Raw genomic sequence first — 10948 nt, 5'->3', positions numbered from 1 at the left:
AAACACATGTGGACTGGTTGGGCAAACTCCCATGAACCCTCCACCACCCTGAAGAGGGTATAGACCTGGTCCAGTGTTCTGTGGCCAGGACGAAAACCGCATTGTTCTTCCTGAATCTGAGGTTCGACTATCGGTTGAATTCTCCTCTCCAGTACCCTGGGTTAGACTTTCCCGAGGAGGCTGAGGAGTGTGATCCCCCTATAGTTGGAACACACCCTCCGGTCCCCCTTCTTATAAAGAGGGACCACCACCCCGGTCTGCCAGTCCAGAGGCACTGTCCCCGAACGCCATGCGACATTGCAGAGGCGTGTCAACCAAGACAGCCCAACAACATCCAGATACTTAAGGTACTCAGGGCGGATCTCATCCACCACCGGTGGATCCATCCTTGGGGGGGGTCCTGTCAGGTTTGCCCGGCTGTACTTACCGCTCTAACCTCCCTCACTTTTGTTTCACATCCTCGACCCCTGATTACCACACCTGCTCCACACCTCTTGATTGTCACCAGCTGCACCTGTTTAGTCCTGCCCTATTTATACCCTGCTCTCCTGTCTGTCCCTTGCCGGTTCATTTTCGTTTTCAGGCCCACATGTTGTTCTACCAGTCGCCTCCCATGTTTGATTTCTCTATATGTTTGTTCGAGCTCCCGCTGAGTTTCACCCAGTACTCTGCCTTGCCTCTCCACAACCAGAATTCTCCTCGTTTCCCTCCATGGACTACTACCTCCGGACCTTGGCTCCACTCAACCCTTCCAGCCTCCACCAGTCAGGTCGATGCACAGTCACCAGTAACTGTATGTACAAACTCTTCTCCTTTTATCCCCACAGTAACCTCCATTGCCCACCGGCCAGCTTAGGAGTGACCCTGCTACGCAGCTTGGCCCACTCCATCCATCTCATCCCACTTCCTGTATTGTTGCTGATCGACACTCGGTTTCATATTATACCCTCACTAACTTGTTTGTTCATCATTACCGACACTGTAAATAAATTACTCACTGCTTGCACTGAAGTCAGCTACCTGGGTCCATCTTTTTCCTCACTCACTCCGTGTGCGAGCGAACATAACACATGTACATACACATTGAGAGCCGCTGTACTAGAGTCAAATTCCTTGTGTGTCCAACACACCTGGCCAATAAAGCTGATTCTGATTCTGAAAAGTTAGCACATGCACCATTCTGCTGCCACTCATGAGATCACTAACTTTGTACTGTAATGAACAACAAGTGCTCCAACCTTGTACATCCCCTAGGAGCATCTCCTGAAATAATGTTCCTACATCTAGGCTGAGACAGGATGAATACTTGGTGGACCAATGGCCACTGCTGGATTGGAGCGGAGGCAGAACAGTGTTTGGGCAATATGGAGTCTGAGCGTGGACACTAGGTCCGACGGGTAACTGGTTCTCTGTAAAGCAATGGTGAACAAAGGTGGGTAGCAGTAGATTTCTGGGTGGAGAAGAGATGTGGGGATTGAGCTCAGAGGACCAGAAGGTCTCACTTCAGGGCTCAAAGGTAGACAGTAGGAGGGAACAGCCTGGAACAGGATATGGGTTGCAGGGTTCTAGTCAAGGACAGTCACAGAACGAGCTGGAACATGAAGATTGAGCTGGACCACACTGAGTAGGCTAATAGCAGGAAGGTGAAGTAGGAGGACGCCTGGCAGTGCTGAGGTTGTGGCCAGGCAGGCAGGAACTCAGGAGTGATGTAGAAAGAGACCAGCGAACTGAGTATATGCCAGCAGGCGTATATTTTGGTCCAATGAGGCTTAGGCAGGGAGCTGAGGTGACACTGGTTTGGGAACAGCTCGTACAGTGACGTGGAACCAGCAGGTGAAAAGTGCTGATGCTGGACTGGAGACCCCACAGTCAGCAACGAGGAACCAACAGGAGAGTTGAGCTGACACCAGGCTGGAGACCACACACGCAGAGATGAGGAACCAACAGGTGAGTAGAGCTGACACCGGGCTGGAGACCACACACGCGGAACCAACAGGTGAATATCTGACACAGGGCTAGAGGAGACTCACTCAGTTTCAAGAGAAAAGCAGGTAAGCTGGGCAGTCACAGGTCAGGGGCAACCCAGGCAGCGACAAGGAACAAACGGGTTAGCTGAGCTGTCACCGGTTTGGAGACAATTCAGGTTGTGATGTGGAAGTAACGGGTAGCTGAGCTGTCGCTGGGGCTGGAGGCAACTAGCACTGAGCAGAATGACAAGAGTTGAGACACCAAAAAGCGAGCAGGAGGTAAGAGTCTGTCAGGTAGAGGTGTAGCAGGTCCAACTGCAAACAGCACAGAGTGACAATAGTAGGTTGCAGGGCTTACTGGGCATTTGACATTTAAGGGAAATGTTACAATACAGAGTGACATTTTCTCTGGTTTTACTCCTCTGAATGTTGTGAAAGGGTTTTAGACATTCTAAGAAAACTTTAACACTCAGTGACACCCACTTTCAAATTCATGAAAACTTTATGAATAAGAATGTACTCAGACTGAAGATACTCTTACTATCACAAAATACAACCATGAATTGCAGGTATGCTCAGCATGGATATTTAACCCTCCTGTTATGTTGCAGGTTAAATTGACCCATGAACATAACTGCTGAGCAGGCATCACCTGAGAAATGAACATAACAGGAGGGTTCCCTCCTGTTATGTTCATTTCTTCATATCAAATATTTGTCTCATTTAAAGCAGTTATGTTCGTGGGTCAATTTGACCCGCAACATAACAGGAGGGTTAACGAACAAATGGGTCTACTAGATTACAAGTTATATCTTTCATTTTGTAAATATACACTCAAACATTTAAAATCATAAAAAAAGTATCATCTTAGTTTTTTTTTACTTTATGCATGTAAATGACAAATAGATAATTATCTCTGGACTCATCCAACACTTCACGCTGATTTTTTCAGGGATGTCCCCTTTTAGTAAAATTTTACACCCTTACATTAAAATCAAACTGAAGCATACAAACTGAAGTCATTTCTCATACCTCTTGCTTTTTGGAGTCAACTTCCTTTTTGATGCTGACCACACCCATCCATGTGATCTCACAGGAATAATGTTATGTGACTTTGGTCATGTGCTTGGAGGTCTCAGCACCAAAAATTTTGCCTTAACACTTTTCAAGGCAGAAGTACAATGCTGTGCTGTTATGCTCTCCCAAATTACCTAAATTCATTACTTATTGGAGTATTGTTAAAGCTGAATATAATACTACTAACACTTTACTTAATTTATATAGAAATGCCTTTCATCTGAAATGAATACATCACAACTTATAAACTGTGACTAGCGTATAGAAAGTGGCAGTAAATGATTTACACATTTGTTAACGCATATTGTACCAGATTTTTATCTACAGGTAGACTTATCAGTTTTAGGGTGACATCTTATGAGATATGGACAGCGTCTTAATTTATTCAAGCAACCCTAAAATCTCGCGGTGCTACCATTCAGACAGCTTGCATTTTTATTAAGTATGTTCAAAGAGATTTTTTTCGTTAACATACACTATATATATATATGTTCTATAAAGAAACGGACTTTTGCTGATTTTTAAAAATCCCGATCATTTTCCTTCGTGTTAACGGATGTGAGGCGGTTGGACCGAGACCCAGCGCCAGTCCCGCGGAGCTTGGACAGCCTCTCACGGGAGCTCTGTAGTCCTATTGTGCGTCATCTCCATCGCTGCTGTTTTGTTGTTTTTCTCTGCTGAGGAAGCATGGCAACTCCCGCCGCGGTTAACCCGTCTGGTAAGTCGGTACTAGGCTGTCTGTGTACACGGAAAGGGATGTTTACCGGTGCTGTCTAGAATGGAAAAACCAAACTAGGTGTTGTTTAGTCGCGGGCTGTGGCAAAACACCGACAGGCCGCTGAAGCCTGGCCCCAGCATACATCCCCTTCCCCCACTGAACGGCCGCTCACAAGGAGGGTATTCTTCACCGGTTTCGAACCAGCGTGGCCAGATGTCACAACGCCCTGTTGTTGTTGTAGTTATATGTACTGTTATTTATGGTGCTTTGGTGTGGAGGCTTTGTTCCCGTTATGGCTACATTCGTTTCGCGGACCCTTTGCTTTCTTCCCATACAAAAGGTTATTTTGCATATCGTTGCCCTGCAGCATTGCCCTTCATATCGGGACGTTTTAGACAAATGCTTCTTGTCATAAAATAAAGGCGGACAGACAGCGTCACTTAGGCTGTATGTGTATTTCTGTGCTGCTCGCCTGTTGATTCTTACATGTATGAAGGGTGTAGATTTGTTGCCTTGTTATGCTGTTAACGTTCCGCTTTCACGGACAGAGCGAAACCGCAAAGTCGTTAAAACCCTCCACTGCTGACTTCATGGCCCTTCTGGTTCGGGGGCAAACCGAAGTCCACATAGGCGTAGCATTTCCTAGCTCCTTTAAAGTCATTCTGCAGCATCTGGTCCCAGTGACACCAAGTAACACACTGAATAATGTGTAAACTTCCCCAGTCCTTCACCCCGGAGGGAAGGAAGGAAAGAAGGAAGGGAGGGATTGTGTCAGTCACTGAGATTAAATACGTGGTCCTAGCTGGTTCAGGTGTTTATGGATTTACTAGAATTCGATCTTAAAGTGTAATAAATCATGTGAAGCTCTACAGGAAAGCTACATTTCCGGGTAAAGAATTAAAATATAAATTGCTAAAGGTGTCTCCTAATGCTGAAGTGGAATTAGTTAGCGTGTTTGTGAAACAGGTTTGTACAGTTTAAATGTACATACCCTGACAGGATCTCGTCCATTTTTCTTGTCTCCACATTATACAGTGTAATCTCTTAATTTAAATTATGTTTAACTGTACAAAGTATACTGTAGTCTCTTAACATGCCTTAAAGCTGTTATTATTATTCACCAATATTTGATAAAAATAAAGGCATAAATGATTCCATCTTGCAACTTTTACTTCTTGCCTCTCCAAATAGGACCTAGGATTTGGTTAAAAGAAAATGACACCAAAAGGAGCTGTCCAAACTGGGAAAGACTGGCAAAGTCATCACTCTTGTGTAGAGGACAGAGGGCCGGGGCTTCTTCTATATCAAAACAGGTCAATTATAGCTTAGGCTCTGTGTCACTTCATTGGCAATGTAAATGAAAAGGGAATATAAATAAAAAATTGGCTGGTTATTAGCACTCTGGCTGCATGCAGAGTATTGAGAGGAGGTGTTGTTAGAATGAACAATGAACAGATGTGAAACCAACCCTGTCATAATAGAAGAGCACTGTGAGAAGCAGAAGCATACGAAAAGAAAACAAAACCCTCTCTGGTGTTCTTCTTAAAGAAAATATGTTTTTTCATTGCAGATGAGAATCTTATGTCTTGTATGGAAGGCGGTGATCATCCCCGAATGTTAGGCTTGTAATGTTACCACCCACTCAAATGCTGTCGCTGCAAGTTCGCATGCTAATCTGTGATCAGCCTTACTGTTTCCCAGGCATGGTGGTATGGTCAGGTGTGTTGTCCTCAGGCACCCAGGGGTGTGGGAATGCTGGAACACTGCAGGATTAGCTCCAGCTGGCCTTCACCTACACCTAGTTGTTGTAAGAGCATGTGAAACATGACAGTTGGAATGATCTAATGGGGGCTCTGTGTTGAGAGATGGCAGAAGTTATTTCAGGGTCATGCAATATATAGCTCATACTGTAGTAAAAAAACTAGAAGTACTCAAAGCTACAGGAAAATGCTTGGTCAGGTTCTTAGTCTTGTTAATTCTTTGATTAGATACTTACTGATTGAAATTCTAGCTTTTTGTGTGTGCTGAAATGGTTTTTCCATTAATCAGTTTGTCAATCCACAGTGTTACAGATACTCAATTATTCAAATCATTTAGCATACCAAAATGGCAAACTTTCTCTGATTCCAGTGTGTCAGTGGTGAGAATTTGCTCTCTATTCTGTATCACAGGAAACTATTGGTTGGGCAAAACCAGACATTTCAACACAGCTCCTCGGGCTCATGGAAACTGTGAAGGGCATTTTTCTTTTTTTGCCATTTTTCTAAACAGTCATTTGATTAATAAAAAAGTCCAACAGATTAACAATAAAAATTCCTCAGTTAATTGTTACTTGCAGTTCCAGTTGTCAGTTTCCCATTATATCTTTCTTTAGGCAAAGCTCTGGTTTATGCATTCTTATTTAAATTACAAAAAGGAATTTGTATAAAACTGTTGTACACTTATCAAAAATTGAGGAAAAAGAAAAACAAGAAAAATGTTTTGACGTCTAACACAGTTTTATTATTATTTCTCCAGTTTCATTTAATGGAGAGACAGTTTTTGAATGAACCCAAAATATGTCTTTGGCTTTTCTGCAGTCAGTTATTGTTGGCCAACATGTGCCAATACCAGTGTATCTGTGCCAAGCTAGAACTGGCTGATATACAGTAAGTAGCATTAAGAGTTGTATGGTTGTCCATTAATTGCAGCGTTGGCAGTTTGATTCCTGGCTCCTCTGCTCCTTGTGTTGAAATGACCTTGGGCAAGACACTGAGCCCAGTGTTGTTCCCGGGGGCCAGGCCATTGACTTGCATTGCAGCTGGGTAGGGTAGGGTAGAACTTTATTGATCCCACAGTGGGGAAATTCCAGTGTTCCAGCAGCAGTAAGGGACAAAAACAACAGAGAGGAAGCAACAAGACACCATAAGAACAGATACCACACACCGATCTTGATAGACAAATTCAGAAAGCATGGAAAGAAAAAAACACAAAAGACTACAGAGCTACTGGAACCCGCTGCCGCTCCGTGCAGCGCGTCTTAAAAAACAAATCAAGAATACCCAAAAAACAAGACAGTACAAGCATTTCAGAGAAAGTCAGGAACAGATATTGCTCTCACTCAAATCACAAACAGGGCAGTCTGTGGTCAGAGGGGGAGGGGCAGAAATGTATGCCTTCCTAGCATTAGCATATGGTATGGTCCAGAGTTTTATTGTTCTTTGTGTAGGTGGCAGAGAGGGGGAGGGAGGCATGGCATGGTTGAGGTCCCCGAGATGAGGATTAGGGCCTGCGGGTGCTGTGTCCGCTGAGACACCATGCGCCTACACTCAGCAGGCCCAGGGATCAGCGAAGAACCGTCACCATGGACCACAGATCCTGGAGTCCCGCTGAAGCGTGTACAGGACCTCTCCTCCTGTACACCCGCTGCAGCTCCGCCAGCGCGGCCAGCTTGTCCATCTTGTCCCCCAGCACCTCACTTCAGTTCCTCTCCCAGTGCTTTGCTCCAGTTCTGCAGACTCGCCCCTCTCATAGCATCCCCTTAGGAATCCCCAGCAACTCTCAACAAGGAAACTGACTGTTGGCAAGCAGAGCAAACAGTCGGGGCCGCGACACAAGGGTCCCCCCGAGGCCTGTTGCCAAGCAGAGCAAACAGTCGGGGCCACGACACAAGGGTCCCCCCGAGGCAGACTCGTAAAAAAGTACAAAATACGATGCAAACGCAATAAAAGTTGTATCCCTGGTAGCCCAACTTCACAAGCGTTTACGGAAAAGAGACATAGCAAAAAACAAACAAACACTGAAGCCCATGGAAACACGAAAATAAACACAAAAGAGGCAGAGCTGTTGCAGCTCGCTGCCATCAATCTGTGTGTGAAAAAAATTGTAAAGCACTTTTGTCAGTTAAGGTAGAAAAGTGCTATACAAGTGTAGTCCATGTATCATTTAATGTTGGAAGAGATGTTTAAATATACAGTACAGACATCCTTCTGGTGACACCCTTCTAATTTTATATCCAGTTGTGTTAGTTTGTACTTAGTTGGTTATACTTTTTAACTCATAAGAAAGGACTCTGAATACATGATTGTGTACTGTGTGTTTGTGTTTATTTTCCTATGGCTTGTAAATTGTCCTTTTTGAATAGTAAAAGTGCTGAAACTATTTGATAAGTTTGGTGTTTGGTGTATTGGCAAAAGAAATCTGGAGAGAAGAAAGAAAGGATGACGGGAAGCGGGAGAGCAGAAATAACCTTGTCTGAGGGAGAGCGCTGATTGAGAAGGAGAACGTACGCAACATTCCCCGTGGTCTCCCAGCATGCTAATTAATGCGTTTGACTTCAGGGCTTTTTAGCCTCTGGCTGTCTGAAGATGTGTACTGTATGTGACTGAGTAAAAGCTTGGCTTCTGATTGACTAGCTGCATATCAGTAAGACACTGCATGAAATGCATTTCAAGAAATGCAGGGATTTTCACCTTATCTACTAAACCCCCTTTAACACTGCCCTTTCAATGCAGGAATTTTCTGTAAGTTCTCCCCCTCTGTGTAAAAGGTGCAGTCCTGGAAGCTGACCCTCCAAAATACCACAAGGAGAGGTAGTATTTTTGCCAAGACCAGTTGATCTTGGAGGGTGATTAGTCCTTTGATTTTCATGTTGCCTTCCCAAGTTCCAGCTATTGAGTGTTAGCTCATGGTGCTAAACCATATCTTCACTGTAGCTACCCATTCAAAATAAAAAGAGCATAAATGAAAGATCATGATTGTTTGTGTTTTATCAGCTTAGAAATATTGTGTGTTGATAATTGTGACTGTAGTGAAGATCAGATCACATTTCATGACCAATTTATGCAGAACATCAGGAAATTGCCAACAGTGTCATTAGTTTTCTTTGTGACTGGATGTGATTAGATATGTGACACTCAGTGTAGCAGATTATAGGCTAAATATTTAACTGGTGCTGTGTCTGTATGGTAAGGAATATGGGAGAAGCCTACTTTGCTGTGTGTGCATCCATAAATAGCATAGCACGCTTTGCTACACCTGGTGGCAGAAAGGAAAAACATGCAGGTTGAATTTTATAAGCGTAATGCAGGGCTAAAAACACCGCATTGCTGATGCAACGCCACTGCCAGGGCACCACAAACATAACGGTGAAAAAGTATGACACTTTGAATGCCAGTATGGGCTACAGACCTGTGATAACTCAACAACGCTCTTGTAAAACAAAACATCATTATTAATAAATATGGTTGGCTGGTGTAGTATCTCAGAAATCAGTGGAACAGCTGCAAAATGCAGTGTTTGCTGGAAGGTGCTCAATGACAAAGGCAAATTACTCTGAAATTAAAATCATATAAATTCAATACAAAAGTAAAATAATGACCATGCTTAGGTTGCCAATGTTACCAAAAACTTGTTGGCTTTAGATGCTAATGGATCCAGAGAGAAGAGCACCACATCTGAATGAGATTTGAGTCATTTGGCTTAGTTTATCTCTCTCCATGTCAAAAAGCCAAACCGGTGTTAACCCTAGCTGTGCTCTTTCTTTGTGCCACTCTCTCTGTACAAAAGCCACCTCTTCAGTCTGGCAGCCACTGTTTTTGAGTTTAGCTAGCGAGAGCGCCTCCATGGCCTGCTCTTTGAAGTGACGAATCCTGGTTTGAAAAACCCATTTAATCTTTGCTAGGTGGATTTGAAAGGATTCTGATTCCCTGATTGTCACTGGTGATATAAAGTCTGCCTTTTGTGATCCCTTTTTCTAACGCATTCTGAGTGAACCAGAACTCCACAAATGTTCATAATATTTGTAATAATTCTACAAATGGGAAAGACTGAACATTTCACGTTAGTCCTCTGTGATGGGTACCTATGCTAACCCTCTGCTGGTTTACTGTTGCTGTTGTATCTTCCAGAGATGAGTAATGAGTTGCCTGGGACTGTAGCAATGCCAGGAGCAGTTGGTGTCGGCCAGGTGAGGATGGGGGGAGCTGTGCCAGGTCGTGGGGGAAAGAGAAGATCGGGAGGGTGAGTACCTTTACTGCAGGCCTGCTTTTACCCACTACAGATGTTTTCTGCTGTAAGGGTTCAAAATATTTTTATAGCAGTGTGAAATTGAAAATAATATGCAACAGTTCCCAGAAGCAGATGAAAATTTGTTTGGGTCACCTGTTACATTAGGTAGGCTACAGGGTTTTATACAAATTTGACTCTAATATTTTATTTATTGTGACAGCAGAGATGAACACTCATAACAAAAGCAATAACAAATAAGAATGACAGTTTTTTAGTTTTACTAAAATACTGGTGGAATTTTCAGATTGTTTGCCAGGTGTTTGAACATTGTTGGTGACATGATACATATTGCACATAATTGGGCAGTACAATTTATTACAAGCTGGCTGAGATGGGTTTGTTAGGTGCATTTATTTGGGTGCCTGAGGTTGATGATTTTTTACATCTGGAAAATTCCCTGTGAGATGGGGTTATGTTGAAGTATTTCTTAAATAATGTTATCAGAGATGTTTTCATGTTAATGTCAGGACAGTAGCTATTAACAGTTTAGTAACCCTGACAGTGTTATTTTTTTAGCTCTCGTCAGTGAGTAAAAGCCAGTCCCATGTTTACTCTTGTCTGGTCTCGTGCTCTTGTCATTTATTCTTCTTCTTGGCTGGCACTGGACTCTGGCAGTGCTGTAGGTCTGGCCAAAAATATTAGCACCCCTTCTGTTAGATAATCCACCACATCTCCCAGAAAACTGTTGCAATCACAAAGTCTTTGGTACACTCATGTTTATTTCTTTTGTTTGCTTAAATAAAACTTGCTTTTGACTTTGCTACAAAAAGTTTCTTTTGTTCTACAGACTGGCTGATTCAAAGTGGGGCATTTACTTCAGGTTGGCTTCCTGTTGGTTTATAAAAAGATTCAGAAATCACTATATGTTGCCAAATATAAAAAAAAACACTTCTTGTGGCAATGTGAGCATAAGATTTAGAAACAGGAGATTGAGGCAAGACACATACACAAGAGTCACATACTTTGGAAGTTCAGATCTCTTTTTGTTTCTAATTAATTCTGTTCTGAGCAAGGAGTGGTAGTACTCCATTAGAATCAGTGCATGAGAAGAGAACGGTTTGGGAAAGCGCCTTCAGCCTGTCGCTGTAGTGTGCACGATTTCACCCTGTCGCTGTAGTGTGCACGATTTCACCCATTT

General features: G+C 43.2%; 1 protein-coding gene across 3 annotated transcripts in view; it reads left to right on the top strand.

The window, feature by feature from the left end:
- Positions 1–3578: 3578 nt before the first annotated feature.
- LOC109953103 (aryl hydrocarbon receptor nuclear translocator 2-like) overlaps positions 3579–10948 on the top strand; it is a 67022-nt gene continuing 59652 nt past the window's right edge. The window contains exons 1-2 of one of the 3 annotated variants that reach the window (XM_020588502.1): positions 3579–3762; positions 9651–9762. In XM_020588502.1, the coding sequence (XP_020444158.1) occupies positions 3732–3762; positions 9651–9762 (143 nt within the window). In that variant the 5' untranslated portion in view covers positions 3579–3731. The remainder of the gene's footprint in view (positions 3763–9650; positions 9763–10948) is intronic. The other 2 variants (XM_020588499.1, XM_020588501.1) reach the window with 2 other exon arrangements.

This window comes from Monopterus albus, unplaced genomic scaffold, assembly GCF_001952655.1.
Source record: "Monopterus albus unplaced genomic scaffold, M_albus_1.0 scaffold545.1, whole genome shotgun sequence".
Taxonomy (NCBI): Eukaryota; Metazoa; Chordata; class Actinopteri; order Synbranchiformes; family Synbranchidae; genus Monopterus; species Monopterus albus.
This window is presented reverse-complemented; position numbering and strand designations above follow the sequence as displayed.